The following is a 27,949-nucleotide window of genomic DNA, read 5'->3' as shown; positions in this document are numbered from 1 at the left end:
AAGACCGGGAGGGGAGGGCGCTGTCACGACTCCGCGGATGTCTAGCCCTTTTCTCACACCGCTATAAACTTGGGCCGAGCCAATTACGCGAGTGACATCACTGCGAGCGGAATACAAGGTGGAGAACAAAACAGGAGGTCCGTTTCCAAAGGGGAGATTTAGCGAGGCACCAGATGTCAGACGCGCAACTCCGCAGGTGCAGAGAAAGCGAACGGGTGGTATTTTTAGGATGCAGAAATCACCTGTCGAAGATGCCAACTTCCTCTCCAGATATTTCTTTTGGTAAGAACGGGATTTACTTCGACGGTGTGCAGGTGCCGGAGTCGTTGACATGTGAAAGAATGCGAGTGTTTAAATGTCATCTTTGCTGTTCACGTCCAGAAGTGCGTTTAGCTTATGACATAAAATCGTGCACTCAGTCGCTAGGTTTTTAAATTGCAGTTGGGCACGTGTTGATATGCGGATACAGTGTAGCCAGTTTGTTTTAGGTTCACAGGTTTCGTTCACATGCCTTAAACTCTGTATAACAGTGTGTTCTTTACATAAAAATTCCGTTCCTATCATATCATTTCAGAAAGTTAAAAAGGAAGAAAACCCTTCTGAATAAACCTGTTGAACATTTGTACCCATATGGCTGGGTGCAGCTGTTCTGAATGAATGACATGTATACTGTGTTTTTTTGTTTTGTTAGCCAATGTCTATATAGTTCTACAGTCTTGGTTTGAAAAGCACTCCTTGTATTATCTGCACATTACAACATGCAACTTGACTTGAGACCCCAGATGTGTTAATGGAGAGTCACATTTACAGTTTCCAAAATTTAAATTAATTTATTGTACCTCTCAGTAATATGGAAAATGCACGGATGCTTCATTAATATTGCATAACATTTTTCTACAAACCTGTGTAAAGTATGTGCTAAGTGTGCAAAACATAATTTCACAGCTCTGTGTTGGGCCTGTTGAATGAAATGTGACTTCCTCTTGTTGTGGTAATGAAATGTTTGTGAATAATGTTTCACTTTTGACCTGACCAACTGTGGTTTCATTTTGTTTTAGGTGGACATCACCAATTTTGAGAAAGGGTTTCAAACAGAAATTAGAGCTTTCAGATGTGTATAAAGTTCCTTCTTTTGATACGGCAGACCATCTCTCTGAACGGCTGGAAAGGTGCGTTATAATTTTATAACTTGTATTTTTTCACTGACTACATTACACATTTTGTTTTGTGAAACGTTTGTAGATGTCCATTGTACACTTAGTTTCAAGGAGCAACCCAAGTTAATCAATTAGGCTACCTGTTATTTGGCATAGCTTTATAAACAGAAAATGCCAAAATCCAGTTATCCAGTTCATATTCCAGGTGCCAGTCAATCACACTTACACAAAACACTATGTGAAATTATGGATATTGCAATGTTAAAACTGTCTTCTCAGAAATGTGTTTTGGAAATTGGATGTAAATACAGATACATGCAAATTGCATGGCTGTTAAAAGACACCATGTCTCTATGAGAAAATGGCACCCAGGGAAAGTTTTTGGCCTGATGTACCGGGTTTTGATATGTCATCGTTGTATAGACTTTGTGTGTGCTTGGCATGTGCAACTTAACACCTTCCTTTGGAGAGTTCATTTTTATGCATTAACTTAACACAACTTTAAGTTTGCCTGTGAGTTCAAGATAGATGTGTGAATTTCACAGTGAATTCTGGTACCCTATTAAGTTATCATTCTTCTTATTTTTATACTGTAATGCTGAAGAAAGCAAAAGGCTTTTGCACATAGCTCAAAGGCTAAGTCAGGTGAATCAAATCCACTGCAGGTGGATTGTGAGTTCTGGGGCAAGAAAGCACAATGATAATTCCACCTCTATTCAGTCAAGAACTCATCAGCTTCATTTGGCTCTCAGATCAAACAACAAATACTGAAGATTCTGAATGTCTGGGGGTTCATTTATGTACGGTTTCCACAGACACAGTGTGATGATCTTTGAGATGTTTGTCTCGCCACTCTTTCTGTGGCAAATGTGCTGGGAGATGGAGGGCATAGAGGCAGAAAAGTTTGGAAATTAAGAGAGAACTGGTTCCTGATTGCCCTTTAACACTGTTTACTGAAACAATCTGTACTGCCTCAGGTTGTGAATAACAAGTCACTTGTTTTGACCTTCAGGCCACCAGTGTATTTCCAGCGACTGTACAGTAATCCTCACTGTAACAGGTATTTCGAGAAACGCTACCCTAACCTCAAATATGGGACGGCATTTTGAAGTGGGCTGCTTTGGACCATGACGCACACGTTCAGAACAAACGCAAGAGGCTTCTGCCCCTCCTGCTGTTTGAGTTTGCTGAGGTTTAAAAGAGAGTAAATTTTGCGCTTTGAGGTGAAGAATTTTTTTTGTTTTGTTTTCATTTTCAATGTTTAAACTGAATCTCAGGCCACCCCTAAATGTTTTCTCAGTACAGAAGCAACCGTGGCAAAGCCACACACCAGAGGTCCCGCAAGCCCTTACTTGACCGTTATTTGTGTTTTTCTCTCAAGATCCCAGCGGTACTCTAAACGAGCATAAAACGTGACCTTTTAAACCACCAGCCTCCCGGAGGGTGATATGTGGTTTGGCCATTTTTAACCAGCCAAACTGAGGTCTGCAGGGACTTTGAACTTTAATTCAATGCAGCAGGTTGGTGACGGTTTTCAATGGCCCAGGTCTCAGCGCGCTGTTTAATGAGCTCGCCGAATCTCCCTGGTTATACACGAGCGCGGCAAACAATGTGAGCGGAGACAGGCCATCCTTTTACGGTCAGCGACGCGGGCCTGACGGTTTTTGTTTCGGTCTCCGGCAGAGAATGGGACAGAGAGCTCGCTTCCTCCAAGAAAAAACCCAGACTTTTCATCGCTCTGGGGCGATGCTTCTTCTGGCCTTTCGCGTTTTACGGACTCCTGCTGTACTTTGGGGTAAGTTGCCGCCACTCTTACCAAACCGTATGTTCAAGTCAAAGTCAGAGTGAGGGCTGAATCGCCTGACCACCTGTCAGGTACTGCTTATTGGGGGGGTCATTGCAGCATCTGCTCTGACAGAGATGGCAGTGTGGCTCAGTGCTTCAGGAGCTGATGTGTGCATGAGCAAGGTGCTTGCCTGGAATGGCTCCATCTGCCTGGAAAACAAATTATGTCAATGTAATATTGAGCTGAACCTCAAGGAGACAGAGTAATTGCGCTTAAAAATTGGTAAGATAGGCCTATTCATCAAGTGCGGCCGTTTGTTATATTCAATTTCAGGTTTAGTTTGAGAGGAACGGCTGTGCTGTGGCTGGGTTGATTTGAGTATGAAAACAGGCAAACTGCATTTGACACGTAGTTGCAATTAAGACGGTCACCTTAAGTAACGGGTCACCAGTGTATCACACTGACCTCATTTGCTCCGATTTCATGACTTTTGTTCTGGTTTCAGTCACCAAAAAAACAAAAAAACAGGGAATGCAATAGGCTGGACAGATTCATAAAAGTAACAGTTGTCATTACTGTTAATCGGTGCTGAAACATAAACACTGAATGTGCAACTGCTAAAACAGTGACAATGTAATGCTATTGATAAAATGTGTGGGCAGCACCAGTGGTATAGTAGTAGTAAGTTGTAGTATAGTAGTGAGCGTTGTCCAGCAGGCAGTCTTTCTCATGTGCACTGTGGTTATTACATGTGTGCAGTGATGATAGCAAAGCGATTTATTGCCCTACCATGAATGTGTCAGAATAGGGTCGTCAGACCCATGCTGTTTCCAGCACAGAGAAAATGCTGCAGCAGATTCCACTATCCTTTGGAATTCCATTATAGTCATTAAGGACTGACATGAGAAATGATCCAAGTGTTATTATACTGACCGATATTTATAATGATGTACAGTATCTTGTATGTTACGAATAAGTTATTAATATGATTACAGATTAGGCCTACTTATACATAAGTACATGAATGTGGATAAGTGGGAAGTGAGTAAAGCATGGGCCTATCCCCACCATTACAGGCAGAATCACTGTAAATTGAGCCCAATAAAGAAAAACTCTCCCTGTTTGTACTGGAGCATTCCCAAGTTTTCTGTTGAAATGGAGTGTTACCTGGCTCGCAGGCCAGCTTCTGCAGCTCCTGCAATGTGGGCAGCGGTGTGAAGTTAAGGGCGTGGGAGAAACTGAGCCGAGGGTTCAGTTTCAGGAACAGGGTGGGTTACTGATGCTGTTCCACTGGGCAGGACAATGAGGCTGAGCTGCCTCAGTCAGTATCCAGCTCTGCATAGAAGTGATGTGAATATACAGATAATGAGGCTCTAATACTTAGTTATGGATCAAGCTACAGTTTCAGTGAATCCTGCGAGGCACACGTCTGTACGTTAGCAACGTTGTATATTTTCACATTTCAAAAGATTTCATAATGAGAAAATGACAGTCCTGTCATTGGTTTACAGTGTATGTAGATAGGGTTGATGTACACTAGGGTCCAAACTTATTGGGACACCTGGGCATTTTATGGTTAAGTGTGGATGTGTCCATGTAGCTATTAGTTTTATCACTCGAACCTAATTTATGGTGTGGCGAAAACAGTTACATGTTTTGGCAACTATTAACATTTTCAAAACATGTCTTTATGCGGCTGGTACACGATTGCCTGATGACTACCCTTATTTCCAACATTTTAATAATATGTATGACATTAATTTTACCAAACAAACTGACAATAACATTAACCATGTTCCATGACATTAACTTAATTTTAAAAGGTACTTACATACTTATTGAGTGCAGACAAGTGAACAAAGATGACCATCACTTCAATTAGGCCTGATTGAACGTTGCCCCGCCCCCTAATTGAACACTCATACTGAAGCCTATATAAACCTAACAAGGTCACAGAAGATGAAGCTGAAATTGACATTGACATAAATATGATTTTCCCAATGTCTGATGGAATATGCAGCAAAAATATTGTGGGTTTTCAGAAAAAAAAAGTGTGTGTCCCAATAATTTTGGACCCCAGTGTATATGTAGGGATGATGTGCCTACACTGATGTGTATTTAGGGAATGGGTTTGAAGCGAGGATGTGTATGTAGGGGCGATGGGTACACCCTGTGCTCTGTGGGTCACCCCTAAAACGTTTTCTGCGCGGTGCTGCAGGAGGCTTCAAAGACAGTGCAGCCCCAGCTGCTGGGCCGCATCATCGCCTCGTTCGACCCCTTCCACGCGCCAGAGCGGCAGCAGGGCTATTACCTGGCGCTGGGGCTCTGTCTCCTCTTCACAGCCCGCTTCCTGCTGCTGCAGCCGGCCATCTTCGGCCTGCACCACCTGGGAATGCAAATCAGGATAGCGCTCTTCAGCCTCATCTATAAGAAGGTGACTGCCTCTCCCCCTCACTCCATGGCACACCTTTGTACCATAACTTTCAAACCGGAAAGCCTTGGCTTCTGTTTTGCTTTATTTCTGAAAGCTGACTGCGTTTCACGTGACCTCCAACGTCACTCTCTTGTCTCCAGACTTTAAAGCTCTCCAGCCGAGTCCTGGACAAGATCAGCACGGGTCAGCTGGTCAGTCTGATGTCCGCACACTTGAACAAGCTGGACGAGGTAAATTGTCTCTTGCACATCACTTTTCTTGTCCCATGTTAAAAAATGTGCACGTAAAATGCAACATATACACAGTAGCTACTGTACAGAAGACTGTCAAAGCTTGATATAATTCCATACAGACCTCCATAGCATTTACATGTGTATTATGAAGTAATCTACAGGTGCAAGTTGCATTTCCCCATACAGGATATGCTGTGTATAAATGCAGGGTTTCAGTATAAGAGACCCTGTAACAGGCAGGAGATAATCTGCAAAAGTTCAACAAAAATGTTATTCATAAGCACTTTGCCACAGTAAACTGGGACTCAACTAGTTATGCTGAGGATCAAGCTTTCAGGATCCCCAAATAGCAAGGAAAATTAATTGGAAAAGCCAGTCATCTGGTGGAAAAAGCTGTGGTGGACAATCCAAAATCCAGGTCAGGGGCTGAAATTCGAGCTCATGCTTTTTATCAAGTCCCCAGAGTCAAAAACCAAAAACTTCATAACTACTTCAGCACACAAAATCACCTCTACTCCAGGCACCGCTCAAGAGAGACCTGCTTAAGTACACTATTTGTCAGATTACTGATGGAGTTCTCCATTCACATGGGAAGTGGAGTTTTTCTCTATGAATGTTGTCTCTGATCAAGAAATGGCTGTGTAATTTTAACCGGAAAGGGGTCTTGTAGTGTGCTGCCCCTCCAAGTATGTTATGACACATGAAATTTCACATGTGCACTGTTACATAATGTGTGACAAAAGGAAGCTTAGTGCACTAAGTGGAAGGGCACATTAACTTGTATGTGTGCTTCACCCACAAGACGGTTGACTAGCAGTAAGAATCTGATATGAGACCATCAGCTGGCGTAAATTGACCGGGCTGATGCGATATTACGCATTATAAAACACAGTGCTGCCAGGCAAGCGCAGAGCTGATCTTTGAAGTGGTTTGGGAAAGTCGAGCAGCAGTGTTGAATGTCGATACAGTTCGCAGCTGCTCGGAAGCAATTATCACCCGCGCGTCACTCCACGTGTGCAGCGCGGTGTCTAGCAGGGTTCCCCAGCTGTTGCGTGCTCGGCCACACGACTCGCACAATCGGGACACGGTTCTGACTGTGCCACCACTGTGTGTATGCCATGTGTTTTTGCAATGGGGTGTTGTGCAGCTAATGTGAATAACCAGAAAACGTTCAGACCCAGTGTCTCTCCCGCATGCACTGCGGGGAAAAAAGGAGAGACAGAGTAAATGCCCTCATATTGTGTGTTCACTCTGAAGAATAGCTGTTTGTTGTGAGTGTGATTATGTCATTAGCATTTCAGTGCAGGACAGACCTCCTTCAGGACTGCTGAGTGTTATCAGCTTGTTTTACGGAGCGTGTACACAAACCATGGGCATTCACTCTGGTTTTGGGTTTAGTTTATACTCCAGCAGGCTGCCTGGTAGATAGGTGGGCTTTGCCTCGCGCTGGCACACTCCTGTTGGGTGTGTCTGCAGTGATGTCTGATGTGATAATGATCCTCGGTGTTTGGCAGAACCTGGCGGAGCCGTGTAATGTAATAACTACCCGCTGTGCTTGGCAGAGCCTGGGTCTGGCCCACTTCGTGTGGATCACGCCCCTGCAGTGCATTCTGTGCGTGGGGCTGATCTGGGAGCTGATCGAGGCCTCGGCCTTCTGCACCCTGGCCGCGCTCACCCTGCTGGCCATCGTGCAGGCCTGCCTGTCTCAGAAGATGGGACCCTACAGGTACGGCCCTTCCGCTCGCGCTGATCGCTCATGTAGAAAACACACCTCTACCGTCAGGATCTCATTGGATGTCTGCCTGTAAAAAATGCATGGGGCTGTTTTCTTTAGATGCTTGTTGCTGTCAAAAGGATGTTGAGGCCTTCAGCATCATTTGTTTGTCGAGGAAGTGTTGAAAAAGGGGTTGCTTGTACAGTACACATGCCTTGCACATTCATGAATGGGGGAAATGGTTTTTAGAGGTGTTTTGATGCTCACCTCCAATGTACAAGTCCATTCATAAGGGTTTCACTGCATTTTGTCAAAAGGCATCCAGGGTGGGAAAATAAGTGTCTGGGTGGACATACAAATCATTGGTTTATCTGTCTCGATTTGGCCATTTACTTTTGTGTGTGGGCCTAGTGCATGGCCACTATGTTCAGATATGTTCAGAAATGAATTTCAAGCTTTCAGGTTTTTTTTCCCCCCAGAGATTGGCTGCAGGTGCCCTTTAACCAGTTTTTTTTTTCCCCTCCCTCAGGACGAAGAGGGCAAAGATGATCAGTCAGAGACTGGCTCTCACCTCTGAGATTGTAGAAAACATTCACTCAGTAAAAGCCTACGGCTGGGAGGAGATCATGGAGACCATCATCAAAAACATAAGACAGTAAGATCAAACAGCATCAGACTTTTGTGCTTCTGTGTAGCGTTTCTACCCAGGGACACCTTGAATGAGCCTAAAGAAACACTGAAGCAATTAGATAGCGGAAATACCATTACCAAAAAGTACATGATTAACTTCCAGATCATCAGAGACAGTTAAAACATATTTATCAATCCATCCCTTGAATAAAAGCCCATCCCCCTGGGCTTTTATTCAAGCATGTAGCGACCTGACTGGACCACTCATTGGCCACAGTAAACCAGTGTAGCTTCTGAAAGTGCCTATGGTGTGAAATTGGTGGTTGGGGGCTCGATGTGTGAAACGGGAATGTCGGGTCGGCAGGGACGAGATGACGCTGACCAGGAAGATCGGCTCGCTGCGGTACTTCTACAGCGCGGCCTACTTCTACTCGGCCTTCCTGGTGATCGTGGCGGCCATCGTGCCCTTCGCCCTCAGCAAGGGCATCATCCTTCGGCGCATCTTCACCACGCTGTCCTACTGCATGGTGCTGCGCATGACCCTCACGCGCCAGTTCCCCAACTCCATCCAGATGTGGTACGACACCGTGGCGCTCATCAACAAGATCGAGGTAGGGCCCGCCGGGCACCGCGCCGTGATTCCCCTCTCGTCCAGGGCGGTTTAGCCAGGTTTGAGGCAAAAATGCAGTTGCGTTGCGTGACAACCTGTCACTGCTGCATCCTCCACCACAACTTTTTACTTGCTATGTGGTCAGCCATTTTGGTTTGAGTTGAGTTCTGCCCACCCTGACTCTGTTGGTGGCCTTGTGGCCCCTTGAGCTACTTATTTCCAGTATAGACAAGCAATTTTTAAATATTTCAGAATGTCCTAAAAAACACTACAGTATTTGCTTCAGGTTTTTGCTTTTGACAGCAGACATACAGAGAATCTGTTGCGTGAACACAGGCTGCCGTGCTCATATCAGCAGTTTAATTAATACAAATCGTTCTTATCAATCTTATAGCCTAAAGGTTCCATTCTTTCACTGAACCCTAAAATCAGCAGCCCTCACTTCTCTTAATGAATAGAAAATTGTGATTTTGCACATGAATGAATGTTTTTTTTTTCAGGATTGGAAGTGGTGTGTATACATCAAACCAAGTGGGCTTTTGTCAAACCAAGGTGTCAAAATGATGTCAGAAAACTTTTAGTCATAAATCTGTTCAGGCTTAAATCAGTCTCAAACAACCTGATGATCTGTGCTATTTGGCTGGTTAGTCGAGAATTGGACTGGCTCTGGCTAATCTGCAAGAATAAGCACAGTCATTGAATTACTTAGAGTACAGTGGTCTAGTGACTTCAGACTGTTTCACAGGTTGTCATAGTTGGCCCAGGGTGACCAGAGGCACTCATAAGGACACGGTTCTGAGAGGCATACTTTATTTGAATTGACTGTTCTCTGTCTGTCAGATGTACTCTCTATCCTACCATTCATTCCAAAGTCCGTACACTTTGAAAGGAGGGTTAGAGGGTGTTCTTTTTGATTGTCCCTTAATGTCATTGTAGCATTGTCAGCACGTTCTTACCCACTGGCTCTGCCTTAGACATCCCATTGACCATGGTTTATGTCAATTGTGTGTTCTAGGAATATCTCACCAAAGAGGAGTACAAAGTGTTGGAGCTGAACCCCAACACCACAGAGGTGGAGCTGGTGAACGTGACTGCTTCCTGGGATGAGGTGAATGTCTGAGCTGAAGCCATGCGCATATTAACACCTGTTAGATGAGGAACGAGGCGGCATATTATTATCAACAGTACTAATAACGTTATTGGAATATTCAAGCATGAGAACACTCTTGATTTACCTGGGACAGTATTCAGCTTTTTAATTAAGGACACCCATACAAAAATGTGTTGAATATATTTGAGAATAATTTTTTTGCTCAATCAAGATATTTAAAATATGTAAATTATTGCATTTTTGGTATATTGCAACATATTTCTGATTAGCCTTTATATTGCAAATATATTGTATGTAAAATATTTCTTGGGCTGAACACCGTATTTCTGAATATATTGCAATATATTTCTTTCTGTATCGGCAAATGAAGGGAAGTTGTGCTTTGGCATCAGTATCCATAAAGGAGCACCCACCCAACCTGCATTAGGTAACTGAGTTTCAGTTTTCTGCCCGAAAGTCTGAGTGAATCGCAGACGCCACAACCAGCCATCGCTTACACAGGGCTTGAAAAATGTAATCTGTTATTTACGTAAAGAAGGGCGGTGTCACAGAGCTGGCAGGAAAACACAGGGTCTGATTATTCAAATACTCCATCTCGAGAGTCACGGAACGCTCAGCTATCAAGTTATTTGAAATCCAATTTGAAACGCTTCCTTGTTACAGACAGTTGAACTTACTGTAGCTGACCACTGAAAGTTCACATCCATGTTTTGGGTGCTTTATAGACAAAGCTTTAGCCGCTGTTTTCTCTGTCATCGATGGGTTGTTTAGCCTGAGTCCAACCTGTTGCTTGCTTTTCGCTGGATCATTAGAGTGTGTTTATTTTTACAACATGCTGGGATTGGCTGTTTGCTGTTAGCAGGGGGAGGAGTGGGCATGGTTTGGTTGTAGGGGGCTCTGTGCCGTGTTTTTCTCTGAGACTTTGTTTAGGGACATTTGAATATGTTTGGCCTTGGAATCTGACTAATGTAGAGGGGTGACTCATTTAATGGTCCTGGGCTAAATGACTGAGCCACAAGGTTTACTTCTTGTGTTCACCAATGTGTTTCTTGTGAAAATGTAGGAATGCTACGCTGGATGCTTGTGCATCCAAAGATGAGGTGTTTTATCCAGGAGTGCGATAAGATCTCTCTCACACTGCCTCCTGCATTCTCCTCTCTCACACTGCCTCCTGCATTCTCCTCTCTCTCTCCTCTCTCTTTCTCTCATTACCTCTCCTTCCCTCTCTCTCCGTCTCTCTCTCCCCACTGAAAGAGGAAAGCTCTCTCTGTAATCCAGTAAAGCACAGGTGCTGTTGGTGAAACAAATATAAACGTGAAGCTTGATTAAATTGCCTTAAATTCAGCTGTTACAAATCGGAACATTGCGACCAACAAACAGCTGTTTCTTCAAAAAACAAAAAAAAACTCAATGTCCCCCTGCTGGAGGAATTCACTTGAGAATCGGGGTTACAGAGTACGAGTTCCCTCTGCGGTATAATTAAAGTCATGTACAGCCAATGACAACAACATGCTGCAGACCACAAAGACCGACTCGGCCCCCTCTCTGCCTTTCAGGGAATAGGGAAACTGTTTGAGAAGATCACGCAGGAGAACAAAGAGAGAGCACACCCTAACGGAGACGCAGGCCTCTTCTTCACCAACCTGTACGTCACGCCCGTGCTGAAGAACATCAGCCTGCACCTGGAGAAGGGGAAGATGCTGGCCGTGGCCGGCTCCACCGGGTCAGGCAAGGTACTCACACCTGTACCAATAGGTAGAATACGTAAGTGCATTGGTGTAAGTTGAAGGGTATATTGACAGAGGCGGCGATTTTTTCATTTCTATTTGCAGTCCTGGTGCTATTGTTAAATGGCACCAAATGGTTCTATGATCAGAATAAATTCCAGGTAAAGTGTTTCTTTGAATATGCATGCACATACCCATGTTGTTAGCAGTTCACATCGCCGACATAACACTTTACCTGGGGTTTGTTATCTGCTGTTACAGTAACTTCAAAATAATTTGAAGGTCCATTTAGATCTGCATTTTCAGACATAACTGCAGGGTTCTATAAACAGCAGTGGGCAGCAGCTCTATAAACAGGGTGGCAGTGTAGCATAGTGGTGAGTAGCACGGCTCATAACTGAAAGGTTGCCGGTTTGATTCCCCGCTGGGGCACTACTGCTGTACCCTTGGGCAAGGTACTTAACCCTGAATTGCCTCAGTAAATATACAGCTGTATAAATGGGTAACATGTAAGTAATTGTAGCTTATGTCGCTGTCTGGATAAGAGCGTCTGCTAAATTCCAACAATGTAATGTAATGTAACAGCACAAGGTGCTGTTTAGATTCTCTTGAATCCCTAACTCACTCCCTCGCTCACTCCCCCTCTCCTCCCCTTCCTCTGTGGCAGAGTTCCCTCCTGATGATGATCCTGGGAGAGCTGGTTCCCTCCGAGGGGAAGGTCAAGCACAGCGGCCGGGTCTCCTTCTCCCCCCAGACCTCCTGGATCGTGCCGGGCACCATCCGGGATAACATTGTCTTCGGCCTGACGTATGATGAGTACCGCTACACCAGCGTCATCAAGGCCTGCCAGCTTGAAGAGGTGTGCCATCGTCACCGCTAACTACAAGGACATTCTCTCTCTCCCTCTCTCCCCCTCCTTTTCCCTTTCACTACTCACCCCCTGCCGTTCAGCCCCTGTGTTACCGTCCTTTTGGTCACCTTATTTAGACACACTTAGAGCAACCAAGTAAGATGTATTATTAAGAAGATTCTAGACATAAATGTCCTCTACTAACTTCCCCAAAAGAAAAACTAAAATCAGAAGCTAAAATGCAGAAAGTAAAACTAAAGTACAGAAACTAAAACAACTTCCCTATGAATAACCACACTGCCCCTAGTGATTTACTGTCTACAGAAAGACATTTCAGAGAGCATCTAATCTGAAGAACTGGCAACACTGTACAGCTCATAATCCTTTGTGTGGTGCAGGGGTGTTTCATGTTACACCGATTTAGTGAATTCAGCACAGCACCCCTCCGCCCCTTACACCCCCCTAGTTCTTTGGCGAGTGTGAGGGAACGGGCCCGATATTCCCACCAGGGTTGGCCGTGATGAGTGAAGGCCGTCTCGTTCAGCGGAAACCGGACACTCCTCAGGGAAGGCTGTCCGAGTTCTGTTCTGGAGCCTGGCTCCTTTGAAGTGGGAGGCCTCTTATGACATAACGAATCTGAACGGGCGCGGCCTTGAAGGTGGCGTTCCGGCTCGCGGCTTGTGTGGGCGCCGCCGACAACCTGCGCGCTTCCCTCGGGCCGCTGGGTTCTCCGGGTCCTGTTTGACCAAAAACACAGAGGCTGTTGCCAAAGCAAACACCGGCAGCGAGGAGCATCGCCAAATAAATGTTAAAAACATTCTGCTTTTTCTGCGGAACAACAAATAATGTCAAATGTTTGCATTAGAAGCTGTGATTGGAACAACAGTTGAAAAGAACTGCATAACAATTGACCTAAGAAGCCCTATTTGCTCAGCCCATAGTTGCAAACGCCTGTGGAATTCTTCTATTATGACTTAACTGTCCTCATTTGCAACTGTGTCTGCATTGGTAGATAGTGGTCAGACACATGTGCTTGGTTGTTTCTGTGTTTTACTTTGCTACTTGTGAAGTCTGTCGTTAGCATCCGGAGGTCACAGGGGGGTGACCCCATTTGAGCAGCAGCCTGCACTCTGGACCAATCAGCCTGCAGTAATGATGACGTGGGAAGTGTGCTCCAACAGGCACTATGTTGGGGAAGTATACTGTGTAAAATCTGAAGCCCCTTGACAAAAGGCTTTCATAGCGTTTGAGTAGTACACTCTGTGAGGAATGCAGCAGATAGCACTGTCTTTTGTTTTTGCTGTTCCTGTTGTAATAATGTGTTGCTGGAACGTTTTATTCTTCTGAATGCTTTCCCCAATGGACTTCTGCAGGTGAAAAGGTATGAGTTTGTGTCATCCCACACAACCACTCTCCTGCATATCGCTGTTGCAGTCCCATCCTGCCTTGCAGCGTTTCACACAGACCAGAGTGGTGCTGCGGTCACCCAAGGTGCACCGCAGCAAAAATCAATGCATTTTGCATGCAACAACCATGTGATGCGCTGTCTTATCTTTCTAAGCCCTAGCATTTAGTTAACTTCACTCTGCTTGCTTTTACATATGTAGGCATCGGACATACATGTGTATGTTTGGTGTTGTCAGTGCACGTATGGATTTTACATTACAGTGTGTTCAGTTTTGTTGGTGTGCGTGTGTGTAAATGTAGATTAGTCAGAGAGGTATGCATCAGTAGGATATATAACCAGCCCCACTCTTCTTTATGGCATTGTAGCAAATAATGCATTTTTATCATTAGTCACTCCTATTAGATAAGGACCAATATGACCAATATTAATTATGAGGGTAATATACATCTTTTGCACAGCTCATTTTAGTGCTGGTCATTGTAGGGGGAAGCAGCCCATATTCTTAGAGTGCCACAATCCTACTGATGTTGTTGTTACTGTAAATACTACAATACTAAAAGGGTTTAGTTTGAACCAAAACCATACAAATGAAATCTAATATTTTACAGATTTGACTTTGACTCCACTTTGATCCCATTAGGGCTGACAGGCTGCTCACAGGAAACCCTCACTAATTTGTTGAAGTTTTTGTCTTCTCTTCCAGGACCTCGCACTGCTGCCAGACAAAGACAAAACCCCCCTGATGGAGGGAGGGGTGACCCTCAGCGGGGGACAGAGGGCACGCATTGGTCTGGCCAGGTAGGGCACACCTCATTGTCTCAATTCTTCACTTCCCAAGTTACTTGTACAAAGCAAGTATTTATAAATATATATATGCATTCTGGCAAGAGCTTCAGTAGCTAATAATATTGGTATTAGTATGACAAATTGTGATTTACAAGTGGTTTCCTAGTTTAACAAGACTTTCCTGCAACTCTTTGGAAAGACTGTATTTGATTGTAATGAGAATATACCACACAGTGACTATGGCTTTTCTGCTAGTACTAGCATTGTACTATGTAGTAGTGGACCAGGGCTTTCCCACGACACAGCTCAAACGAATTGTATATGTGCAGATTCAGGTAAATTTGTATGAAGGGATATAATGGCCATACGGTCACATCTATAGTGTGCTGGTGACAGATTACCCACAGTGCTTTGCAGTATGCTAAAATGAACAGATAGACTAGGTATGATGAAGTAGGAATTCCAGACAGAACAGACAAACAGCAAGAAGTATTATTATAGGTATAGGGAGGTGAAAAAATAGAGTAAAAGGGCAAATTAGCCCAAATTGTTTCTTTTCTCTAGCAACCAGAGTAAGCTGTATCTGTGTTTGAGTATAAATAAAAACAAAATGTGATCTCTTTGTGAGCAGTTTAGATAAATACTCACAAAAGATCTTAATCTTGTATTTGATTTTTAGATAAAATGTATACCTAGCTACGATTGGAAAAAGATAGTAACTTAGTATCTTAAACAATATAATCAACAAACCCACTCATTTGCCGACACCCTTTGACAGCATATCTTAGCCTTACTGTCATCCGCTTGCTGTACTTGGGTGGTACTTCAGAGAACAGCCATTGGTGCCCTTCAACACTTCAGCAAAATATGATATGATTACAAAATATGAATTCTTCTCTGTTTCGTGAATATAGCATGTGTTAGTCTTTGATTTACTGTTCCTCTTTGCAGGGCTGTGTACAAAGATGCCGATCTTTACCTCTTGGACTCCCCTTTCACCCACCTGGACATTGTAACGGAGAAAGAAATATTTGAAAGGTGGGTTACAAAACACACAGTGATCACCTGGATGTATTTCCCACATTGTTTGAGTACTGTATCACAGATGACAAGCCCTGTATAAATAGCTGGTTATATCACATTACATTACTGTCATTCAGCAGATGCTTATCCAGAGCAGTTGACACAGGTTACAGTTTTTTGACTGTTACCCATTTATACAGCTGCATATTTACTGAAGCAATTATCATTACACATTTTACATTTATTTATTTAGCAGACGCTTTTATCCAAAGCAACTTACAAAAGTGCATACAGCAAGTATAGCGACAACACAAGGGTACAACAGCAGCGCCCTAGCAGGGAATCGAACCAGCAACCTTTCAGTTTACGAGCCCTGCTTCTTTTCTGCTTTGCTACACTGTTGCCATTAAATAGAGCCAACGTGATCCTGTGTGAAATTAGGCTCACAGATATGCTGTATCACTGGGAGTGAGTGGGATGTGGTGGTAAAAGCGGCTCTGTCTGCAGGTGCCTGTGCAGGCTGATGGCGTCTAAGACCCGCGTGGTCGTCACCAGCAAGCTGGAGCACCTCAAACGGGCCGACAAGATCCTGCTGCTGCACAACGGCGTGTCCTACTTCTACGGCACCTTCACGGAGCTGCAGGCGCAGCGGCCCGACTTCACCTCGCTGCTGCTGGGCCTGGAGGCCTACGACAGCATCAACGCCGAGCGCCGCGGCTCCGTGCTGACCGAGACCCTGCGCCGCGTCTCCGTGGACGAGACGGCGGGCCACCCCCCCGAGCCCCACCGGCCGTCCTTCGCCCCCGCGCCGCCGGGCGACGGCCACGACAAGCGGAAGCCCTCCCTCATCCTCACCCCGCTGGCGGCCGCACGCAAGCTCTCCCACGCCCAGCACCCCGAGGACGAGGAGGACGAGGAGACGGCCGAGCGCCGGTTCTCGGTGGTGCCCGAGGACGAGCAGGTGGAGGAGGTGCTGCCGCGCAGCAACGTCTACCACCACGGGCTCAATTTCTCCGGCCAGCGGCGGCAGTCGGTGCTGGCCTTCATCACCAACGCCCAGGGCCAGGGCCGCCGCGACCAGCTGCAGTCCTCCTTCCGCCGCAGGCTGTCCGTCACGCCCCAGAACGAGCTGGCCTCCGAGCTCGACATCTACGCCCGCCGCCTCTCCAACGACAGCGTCTACGACATCAGCGAGGAGGTGGACGAGGAGGACATGGAGGTGGGCGGAGCTTCCCTCAGTGGGCACACACAGACACACCCACTGAGAATGTGTCTATGTATGAAGGCTGTTTAAGCGGAAAAGAAACTTAATTTCTGCTTGCACTGGGCGTTAAAGATAGTACTTTTATGGGGAGCTGATGTGGGCTGTCAAGCAGATGGCTTGATGGCTTTCATTCAAACTTTGAGCAGCCGTGGGCTCAGAAATCTGAATTTTCATTCTCGTTTTCATAGGAGTGTTTTGCAGATGAACGTGAGAATGTATTTGAAACTACCTCATGGAGCACGTACTTCAGATACGCCACAACAAACAGAAACCTTGTTTTCACGCTCATCTTTATCGCCTTGGTATTCGTGATTGAGGTAATCAAGGGAACTGCATATGCGTTTTGGTGTTTGTTTGCAAACAGTTATGGTATGAAGGGGAGTGTGAAGGTGTTGTAGTTAACTATAAGCAGAGGTGCAAGTAATTTTAAAAATGGGAGAAATCATTAATATTTTAATATATGATGTATAGTGATGTACTGAGTATAACTAAAACAAAAAATTGTTAATTTTATCTGTCAGTGTAACATAATGACAATAACGATAATTATACTGATAATAGTAATTAAACTGTTTAATAAAACCAAATTATTCTCCTGACATAGCAGGTTTGTCAGATGTGAAATGAACCTTCATTTTATTCATGTTCTAGTGCTAACTGAAGTCCTTTTTTTAGGTGGCTGGGTCAGTGATTGGAATATTTTTGGTTACTGAGTGAGTATATTTTTAATATCTGTAGAAGCTTTGAACCGTGAACATATCTTAAATGAAGTTTAGTTCCTGGTGAGGGATTTGTGGTGCATTATTAGATTCTCTTGATTAGAAGTCTGGTGTAGAGGTCCTGGCCAATTTTACAATCAGATGGCAGTTGTTAGTCTCAGTTAGGACACCATTTAATTCAGTTGCATCCAAAAGGATTTTTGCTTTAAAAAAAAGCTACCAAATACCATACTAAATGAATGCGATGTGTGTACACTATATTTCCGATTGGGTGAGAAATGAGGTCTTCTGTTGTCACACCCCGTCCCCTCTCATCCTCCAGTAAGATCTGGAGGGAGGAGGACGAAACGACGCACCCTAACATGTCCTCCCAGGGCACGCACTACGCCGTGATCGTCACGCCCACCAGCGCCTACTACATCATCTACATCTACGTGGCCACGTCGGAGAGCGTGCTGGCCCTGGGCTTCTTCCGGGGCCTCCCGCTCATCCACACCCTTCTCACCGTCTCCAAGAAGCTGCACGAGAAGATGCTGAGCGCCGTTCTGCGGGCGCCCATGGCCGTGCTCAACACCATGAAGTCAGGTCTGCCCCAACACATGCTCTGTAGGCTAGCACTCGCTTTCTGTACGGGGCCAAGCATGCCCTCTCTGCTTGGTAACAGTAGATGACGCCATTGAGTGATGAAGTCATGTCTTAAACGTGTCTCTGGGTAGTCACATGGCGGTTGGACACTAGGCAGGCTCAGGGTCTGGGGCGTCTTGTCGTTCCAAGAGCTATAGGAACTTAGAATCATGATGATGTATTTGGGTCTCCAAGACTTTGCCCTTGAAGTACATTTCTCTTGATCTATGGCAGTGAAAATCAGAGGGCCATACTTTGTGAAGTGACTGGAAGAAGAGCGTAGGTGGAAATACCTGACTTGATAGCTTAATATCCTTTAATATATTTTAGATGTTTCTGTTACTCATTGCCTGGTTATGGTCCCTCCATCTCTGTGGATCCACTGAATGGTGTATTTGCTTAGATATTGAGAGGTGGTAGAGAATTGTGGCCTTGCTGTATAGAGTGCTGAGGTCTGGTGTAGGTGTTGAGATTAAGAGACAGTTGTGTTGTGAGATTGTGTGTCTAAGGACTGGCAAGTGTGTTTAGGAGCTTCAGGTGTGGTTCAGTATGCACATACCTGCATTCAGATTCAGAAGGACTTTCCCATTTAGGGCTAAGAGGAAGTCCCATCATCAAGGCTGTTTGGCCCAAGGGGTTGGTGCTGGCTTTTGCTGTTGGAGTTCCTTAGTCTAACACAGATCCATTTGTTGTGAGGAAGTGACTTGAGGCTAAGGTGCTTGAGTTTATAACGTGGAATGTTTCCCATTGCAACAGTCCTCATTCACTGCCATTGTGTGTTGGACTTGAAACTGGCTTTGACATACATATGGGAGACTAGTATTTTAGTAGTGCAATAGCAATGGGCTTTCAAGTCAAGGTTGATGAATCTGTTATGCATATATTACCATACTGGGACAGAGCAGCTTTTTATCATACATGAAACTACACGTTTTCAGCCAGTGAATCCTTGTGACACCTGGTGTGCACTTGAAGTACCCACTTCATGGCTGTCACTTCTGACAATTACAGATATTGATCTTTGTGCGCATATCAGACATAGCTGTGCTTTGAAGTGATGCTGTTAATATCATGCAGACCTTAACATGCTTACACCTCTGATACATATTTTTTGCTTTTGATTTTTATTTGCAGGTCGAATTATGAACAGATTCACGAAAGACATGGCCACCATTGATGATATGCTGCCGCTAATACTGTTTGACTTCATTCAGGTGAGTGGAAATGCTATGTAGAAATGAAATTCTTGTGAGTGGAAAAAAGCAACACAGTCATGAAATTATTGATTCATTTAACTGGAAGATGCTGTCTGGAGCACCTTACAAGACCATCCTGTCTTGAACTAGAGGTTATCACTGTATGGATTCAGTGATGTTGAATCTTATCAGTAAAGGGGATTTGGGAGATATATTATCAGTGTGTGTAAATATGCCTATAGATAAAGCTTATCAGTTTATACTTTGAAGGTGTCGTTTCTTTATGAATGTACTCTTGAAGTAAACAGTCGATTGTGCTCCATTCCAATCTTGCCGTGGCTTATTTTTATCCAGCTAACCCTGATTGTGCTGGGGGCCATCTTCGTGGTGTCCATCATGCGGCCGTACATCTTCATCGCCGCCATCCCCCTCACCGTCATCTTCGTGTTGCTGAGGAAGTACTTCCTCCGCACAGCTCAGCAGCTGAAGCAGCTGGAGGCTGAAGGTACGGCTCTACTGAGCTCCCCTGACAGCCACTGCTTCTCCTCCGGGACCCTGTCTTGTGTTCTGTGGACAGTTAGAGGTGTTCAGTAACAGCGTGTCATCATTCATTTCCTCATCTGTCTCGACCAAAGTTTTGCACGCATGACCTGGGAAGAGAGGAATGCAGGGAAGTAATAGAGATATAACAGGCTTGTCTATAGCATCATCTCCAGTGGAGCACAGCTCTGGCAGAGTGGCAGACAGCAAGGAGCCAGGGAGGGTTGGGCAGGTGGGGTCAGAGGTCACGCTAACGGTGGAAAACAGGGTGGAGGGGGAGCTATAGATGAGTCAGCGACAAGGAGATGGGCGGCCGCAGAGGAAGCAGCCAACAGAGGTCACGTCACATCCAATCAGCTTCCATCGCAGCGCTGCAGGACTCCACAGCAAAAAACCGAATCGAGGTGATCTCGCTCAACCAGCGTCTGTCTTTAGCCTGGACAAACCAACGGGAAGCCTTGGTGCTGCTAGCCCCGGTGGCACAGCCTCTGAAGGAGCCGTCAGTCGCTGCATATCTATTTGTGCAGCGAGGCGTTTCCACACTCCACGCCGGGCACTGTGCATGCCAGTGGCTGGAAAGAGAAACTGATTAGGGATTTCCTCTGACCGCATCCTGGTATCGGTCACACGCAGTCCCGATGTGCCATCATGTGACGTTGAGGTCACGAGCCGTGCTCTGGAAAATGCAAGCTGTAATTGTCTTCTGATTTTTTTTATGTATATGCATTGTTGCTTTTTAAGGTGGGGGGAAGAGGCATTTGTTCAACATGAAGAATTCAGAGATTTTAGAACAAATGTGTCTTTGCACTGCGACCAAGAGTTCAGCATTTACTTAGGAACAGTATTGGATTAGTATTGATTGGTGTCTGAGTTAAACTCCATGTGTCTGTTAATCTTGAACTTTGGCAAACCTTTCGCATCTTTATTTGGTCAAATCAGCAAGACAGCAGGAGGACATAAAGGCTCATTTCTTCCTTTTCCCTTTCCTGCCCTTTTCATCTCAGCACATATCACAGGAAACAATGCATTTCACTGCAAATAGCCAATCAGGGAGCTTCCTGAGGGAAGCAAGCCCTTCCCATCTACTGTTTCTGCTGTGGTGTATTCAGACTGTGCAGAGCATGTCTGTAATGTCCGGCCGAAAAAACAAGATTAACATTTAACCTTAACATTACAGCAAGGTTATTGCTTTTCTGTAAGATCACACAGATGTTGTGAACTCTTTGGTTTACACAGTGAGGACACTGGACTTCGATTCAGCTTTATAGAAATAAGTTTAAGAATATGCAAGATGCACAAAAAAATCACTCTTGATGAATAGGTCTTGTGTGCAAATAATGCAATGAAGTACCTGGCAAGGTATGATGTAGTGGTTAGAGCAGTGTAGGTGGCAATCCCAAGTAGGACACTGCATGCTACTATAATAACTCCAGTAAAGCTTTGGTTGTATGGATTACGTAAAGTGCATAAAATGTGTGAGACTGTAAGTATTACAGATTTTGCTAGATAAGTGCCTATTCAGTACAGACGTTACAGTCCTACTTAACCCAATCACAGTCACTTAGCTGGACATAAATTGGTTCAGTGAAGACACCAATTGATTGAGTTGCACTGAAGGCCAGTGTTGTATGACAGCCTGCAGACACTATGACCCTCCAGCACCAGGGCTGAGTAGCAAAGCGTGAGGTGAATTGGGGATTATAGAAGTGTGCCCATAGGGTTACGAAAATGAATGAATGAAGGAATGAAAGAATGAATGGATAATCGAATATGCCTCCATTTCCCTTTCAGCTCGCAGTCCCATCTTCTCCCACCTCATCATCTCTCTGCGGGGTCTGTGGACCATCCGAGCCTTCGGCAGGCAGGCGTACTTCGAGACGCTGTTCCACAAGGCCCTCAACACGCACACAGCCATCTGGTACCTGTACCTCTCCACACTGCGCTGGTTCCTCTTCCGCGCCGACATCCTCTTCGTCCTCTTCTTCACCGCCGCCGCCTTCATTGCCGTGGGAACCAACCGTAAGGATGGAAACCAGTGTTCGGGTCACATAAACACAAATACATAGTAACCATTTCAGGAGCATTGCAGGTTAAATGTTAGTGCAGGTGTGTGGACACTATAAGATAAATAATTGGAACTTTATGTACATTTGTGAACACTTCCCCCCCGTTGAATGATAAGAAACTGTATAGTCTGTTTGGGTGTGGTGGTCACTCAATGGTAAACAGTGTGGCTTGTGTGAAAACATTGTCATATGGAATTTAATGGTATCACTGGCTGTACTTCATAGAGGACAAGCCGGGCGAGATTGGCATCATCATCGTGCTGGCCATGCTGATCCTGGGGACCTTCCAGTGGGCCGTCATCACCAGCATCACAGTGGACGGCCTGGTATGCCCCACCCCCACCCCACCCCATCACCATCACACTGCTCCTCACATTGCCCACAGCACACTACTGTAAGGGAATAAAACGTGTTTGGTAGGACTTACCATCAGGTCACAATTCAGCCTTGACGGGGCCTTTGAAATGAATTCATCAGATACTTCCTGACTTTCTCCAGAGGGTGCATAAAATTCATTTTAGGCATCAGTTAAAAAATTACTTATAGTGTAAGAATATGTCCAGAGGACTGAAATTTTCTGACCTTAAATTCCTAGAGTTTAGCATTCTGCAGATTTTCAGTTAATGTACATCACACTGCGATTGAGATTACCAAAGACGATTATCCTACTCTATTCTGTTCATTCATAGGAAATGAGTAAACAGCCCTGTACAATTTTAGGAACAAGTCTGACTTAGTTTATCAAGGTGCAGGACATTTGGTTCTCAGCAAAGAAAACAGTAAGAACACCATTTGCAGCAGTGTGACACAGTGGGCTTATAACTCAAAGACTGCTACTTCAATTCCCTGTTGGGTTATTGTTACTGTAGCTTTGGGCAAGGTACTTAACCCAGAACTGCCTCAGTAAATATCCATTTGGATAAATGGGTACAACTGTAACCTGTGTAAGTCATTTGGGGTAAGAGCATCTGCTAAATAACAGTAATTAATGCTGAATGAATGACCCATGGATACTGTAAGTGTAAGCTAATATCCAGATTCAGTAGGTTTCCAAATGCTGGCGGTTGAAAATGTAAACAGAACATGCACACAAACACGCATAGATACAATCATACCCACTCAATGCAACATGCAGTGGAGCTCAAGCTGCAGATTAAAGAGGATTTCTGGCCAAGCGTCATTTGAAAGGCCAAACAGACTTGTGTAAGGGGAGGCCGTTAAGGGCGCAGCGGCCCGCCCTGACGTCAGTGGGCCCCGCGTTTGGTTCCAGATGCGCTCCGTGGACCGGGTCTTCAAATTCATCGACCTGCCGTCCGAGGACCCCAAGAGCTCGTCCCGGGGCAAGGACGTGGACCTGGTCATCGAGAACCCGCACGTCAAGGACAACTGGCCCTCCAGGGGTCAGATGGAGGTCAGCAACCTCAGTGTGAAGTACACCGAGGCGGGGAGGTCTGTCCTGCAGAAGCTGAGCTTCAGCGTGGAGGGAGGCCAGAGGGTAAGCAGAGGTTCTGTAGAAGACTTTACAGTAAACTCGTGTGCTAGTATAATGGGGGTTGAAAGTGATATGCTTTTATTACCTGTTTTAGTGATGGGGGCGACTTTCGCATCCTGTATTGTGTTACAGTAACATGTTTTTAGTTCCAAATGCTGGTGAAAGCCTAGTGAGGACACTGGTCAGTACACTGGCCTTTAAATGGCATTGAAGAAGTAGCAATCAGTAAAAACAATTTATTTCAATGAAGACTTCAGGACACACAATGGACTCTACTTAGAGGAATTTTATCCACTTTTTCAAAGTCTCTTTCCCAGAACTTCTATTAAAACAGCTATGGTTCCCAACAAGTAAATGCATGTTTATTAAAGTTCAGCTCAATTACACTCAATTACCTGCAGCTTGTGCAGTGATGTCACTGCTGGGCTGGCCAATTGGGTTATGAGGCTGAGGCTAAATGAGTTGTAAAAGTTGACTCAGAGTTTACTTAGAGAGTAATTGTACAGAGGTGATTGGAGGTTTGCAAAAGACAGATTCAAGGTCTCATAGAACTTACCTTTTCGGCAGTGGGCACACTCTTTCACCTTTTGACAGAGGCCCCAATGTGTCAACTAACCATTTCCTTCAGCTCAATGACTGGTTGGAATGTAAGAACAGTAATGTACAATGGCAGTTCTCAAGGGCCACGGTCCTACTGGTTTAAGAGTTAATTGCAAATGATTGACACCTGTTAGACCAGGTGAGGTGACTTCCTTTTCTGTTTGCATAAATAATTGAAACTTGTAGTTTAGTTCAATTATTGGAATAAGTTGGAGTGCGTTCAGTAGCTGCAGCATTGTAGAATGAAGATTGTCCTTGACCGTGCAGTTCGCTTGAAGCTGTTTGCAGCGCTTTGCAACACCCTTTGGAACAGTTAAAATTTTTTAGGTGTGTCAAAATAGCAAAGGTGTTTGGCCTGGTGCCTTAGCCATCGTGGCAGCAGCTGCAGCTGATAAAAGGCTCATTAATTGTTTTAGATAAGCACAACTGTCGAAGAAACTCTAGAAAGAGTTTGCACATTTCACATTCAGTATATTTGTCATGAGTACATTTCCTGTGTGTATATACAGTCTGTACATACATGTCACCTTACATTCAAAATTGTAGCTTTATATCAGTTCAGTAGCTGATTATCGGGTAGTGTCGGTACACACCCACAGAAGCCATGTTTTCTGACTCATGTGAAGGTGTGGTGGTCATATCTGTAGCAGGAATGCAGGTTTGGAAGGCATCCCCATGTGTACGGTTCTCTGTGCCCCTCAGGTGGGCATTCTGGGCAGGACGGGCTCGGGGAAGAGCACCCTGCTCTCCGCTCTGCTGCGGCTGGCCTCCACAGAGGGGGACATCTCCATCGACGGCATCTCCTGGAACTCCATGCCCCTGCAGACCTGGAGGAAGGCCTTCGGCGTGGTGCCCCAGGTAACCCCCCCCCACCCGGGCAAACCGCACCTTGTGTGTCTGCCTGCGTCACAATGTACAATGCCACAACTGACTGCTGCCGCCATCCTGACTCTTCTTTCTCTTCTTTGGTGCAGAAAATCTTCATTCTGACAGGGTCCTTTCGCATGAATCTGGACCCATATGGCAAACACAGCGACGAGGAGCTTTGGAGAGTCACAGAGGAGGTAAATCTCAAGCACAGAGACCTTCTCCTGTCTCCAAGTTCAGGCCACCACCATGGTACATCTGCCCAAATAGGGAGCTGTGCATTCATCATTACAAGCCTATGCCTACAGTATATTTTGCTCTGACAGATAGTCAGCAGATTGTAGGGCCTGTTGTGACAATGTGAGCTTACCCTGAGTGTGTACATAAGAGGAGAAAACTCAGTCTGTGCCATGAGAATGGCACTAGTTTCACATGGTGTAGTTATCAAATGTGCAAGGAACTGATCCAGTTACAAGGAATTGAGTGTGCTGTTGACTGGTCTGGCCGTGTGCCACAGGTTGGGCTGAAGTCGGTCATCGAGCAGTTCCCGGACAAACTGGACTTCCAGCTGGAGGACGGAGGCTACGTGCTGAGCAACGGCCACAAGCAGCTGATGTGCCTGGCCCGCTCCATCCTCAGCAACGCCCGCATCCTGCTGCTGGACGAGCCCAGCGCCTACCTGGACCCCATGTGAGTGACAGGGCCTGGCCACACCCCTTCACATACAAAGAAATTCTGAGATCTTCATGGTTGGTTTTACTTGTATGCCCTCATAACTACAGGCGTTTGCTGAACTCTGGAGTTTAGACTATGCATACAAAAGGGGTTTATACTTTATACTTTTGTGTTATATACTTTGATTGGTGAAGATGATGATGATGATAATGATGATGGTAACTCTCCAACCTCAGAACGCTAAAGGTTTTGCGGAAGACGCTGAAGCACTCCTTCTCCAACTGCACCGTCATGATGTCTGAGCACCGGGTGGAGCCTCTTCTGGAGTGTCAGTCTTTCCTGGTCAGTCTCTCCACCCCCTCCTACCACTGTCACACCAACACACAACCTTACTGTGTTCCCTATAGAGTCTGACCAGCCCAGCCTTTAGATTACTTCCATTGGATGACTTTAGCCCATCAATGGAGTTAGGTTAAGCTGAAGGGTTCTCAACATGTGGAGGCCGAGTTCATTTCTGAGAATCTGAATAATTGAATTAAGCACAATATCCCGGACATACGATTTGAATGTTTCAACTATACATAAGTATAAAATGTTTTAAGTTGCTCCATAAACTTAAAAAAAAACACTTGCCATTTTAATTCACCAGCAAAATGCGAGTAGTAACCAACTAGCCATTCTGAGTAGCTGCATTTGTCAGTTAGCAGAGGAGGTGGTCCTGATCTTTGGCTCAGAGAAGTCAAAAGTCCTGGTCTGACTTACAGATACAGGGTGACAAGCTTCCCTCTCATCTGCTGATTTCATGTAATGTCCACCCCTTGTTCCCAGTCTTGCTAGCATTACACAAGTAGCATAGTACTACAGTTGGAATAGACTTCATTGTTCTAAATGTATCTTTTGGTTTGTTGTCCATGTGCACATTGATAGTTTGTGGTGTTTGAGATTTGCGTGACTTTGACAATGGTTGTGGTGTCTGTGGTATCCATGGCCTATCGTGTGTGGGCAGCTATGGCGTAAAGGTTACGTTTCCCTCATTGTTTGTTTGGGGAGTTGTGTTTGTGTTCAGACACTCAGGCAGCATGACAGGCTGGACACTGTATCTGGGCTCTTTTTCTACTACAAACATCACCTCTTCTGTACATATTACATTACTGCCATGCAGTATTGCTAGTACCTAGTAGTCCTGATTTTTTTCGTCCATTTTTAAAAAACAGGAGGTAGGCTGACTTTTCAAAGAGTCAACCAAGAGTTGCCTTGCTAGCCTTACAACTTGTTCGCAAGGTGCAATCCTAGTAATAGTTTATAATCACCACCATGTTAGTCATGTAGTCAGTTTTTCCAGAACAAACTCGTATTCCTTATACATTGTGTTTCAAGTGAAATTATACCAAAACTATATTGTGATATTAATGTTCTATATTTTCATATTTGAAATGTTCTGTTATCTATGATGACTCACGTTTGAAAAACAGTTCAATTTAAGCCATTTGTCTCCCCCTGCTGGTTGTGTTGAGGATTGGCAATTAGTGCAATGGTGAAAGAGATTATTCCAGTGAGAGCACTAACCACTTCCTGTACAAAAAATAATTGGTATTGCAAAATTCCCCTCAAAATTCATAGACCATGTCATTAGACCTGCCATTCTGATCCTTCTTTCTTCCAGATGATAGAGGATGGCTCAGCTAAGAGGTATGACTCCATCCAGAAGCTTCTGAACGAGACCAGCCATCTGAAGCAGGCCATCAGCCACGCAGAGCGGCAGAAGCTCTTCCCCCTACACAGGCGCAGCTCCAGCAAACGCGCACCCCAGTCCAAAATCAGCGCCGTGCGTGAGGAGGCTGAGAGTGATGTCCACGACACCCGTCTCTGAGTCAGGAAACCCAGGGTAGGAAACCCCTCCCCCACCCTCACAGAGACCCAGGCTCCTATTGGCCAAGCCTGACAAACTGAACTCCACCCACTCCTCAAAAGACATTTCCACTTCATTCTTTACAGTCTTTGTTTGATACAAGATTTTTTTCTTCTTTGAAGTAAACTTAGCTTTTCAAATGGAAGCATTTTGTAAATGGAAAAGGAGTGAAATGGATGATATGGGTAAATGTTCAACCTCATACCATTGTTTTTAAAAATGAAATGCACTTTAACTTTGAGGTACTTATTAGCTCTTCATGGTGAGGCAAACTGAGAATTAGTACATACATCTTATTGGTTTCATTATTTCCAATCTCAAACTGGAAACCTGTCTGACGTTTTGGTTTTATAGGTCATTAACTGGCCAATAGTTCTGCGGTGGCACACTACAAAGTAGCATAGCCCCAAAGTAAATGACTGCCTTAATGTGGTTGTGAACAGTTTTTTAAAATGTGAATCAAGAATAGTTTTATTCATAGGAAGTGTCCAAAGGTTCTTTTTATTTTTCTGGAGGAAACGTGATTGT

At 44.9% G+C, this 27,949-nt stretch overlaps 1 protein-coding gene across 1 annotated transcript; it reads left to right on the top strand.

Moving 5' to 3' along the window:
* The first annotated feature begins 183 nt into the window (after positions 1–183).
* Positions 184–27,465, top strand: LOC118771827 (cystic fibrosis transmembrane conductance regulator-like). The gene is made up of 27 exons (XM_036519910.1): positions 184–282; positions 1,059–1,169; positions 2,841–2,952; positions 5,162–5,377; positions 5,518–5,607; positions 7,173–7,336; positions 7,854–7,979; positions 8,319–8,565; positions 9,580–9,672; positions 11,232–11,408; positions 12,070–12,261; positions 14,364–14,458; positions 15,398–15,484; positions 15,977–16,688; positions 16,922–17,050; positions 17,409–17,446; positions 17,775–18,037; positions 19,211–19,290; positions 19,627–19,777; positions 21,604–21,831; positions 22,104–22,204; positions 23,149–23,373; positions 24,673–24,828; positions 24,945–25,034; positions 25,355–25,527; positions 25,749–25,854; positions 27,176–27,465. Exons 1-27 carry the CDS (start codon positions 230–232, stop codon positions 27,380–27,382), a joined length of 4,422 nt encoding a protein of 1,473 aa, XP_036375803.1. The 5' UTR covers positions 184–229; the 3' UTR covers positions 27,383–27,465.
* The last annotated feature ends 484 nt before the right edge of the window (positions 27,466–27,949 follow it).

Source organism: Megalops cyprinoides, chromosome 25, assembly GCF_013368585.1.
Source record: "Megalops cyprinoides isolate fMegCyp1 chromosome 25, fMegCyp1.pri, whole genome shotgun sequence".
Lineage (NCBI taxonomy): Eukaryota > Metazoa > Chordata > Actinopteri > Elopiformes > Megalopidae > Megalops > Megalops cyprinoides.
This window is presented reverse-complemented; position numbering and strand designations above follow the sequence as displayed.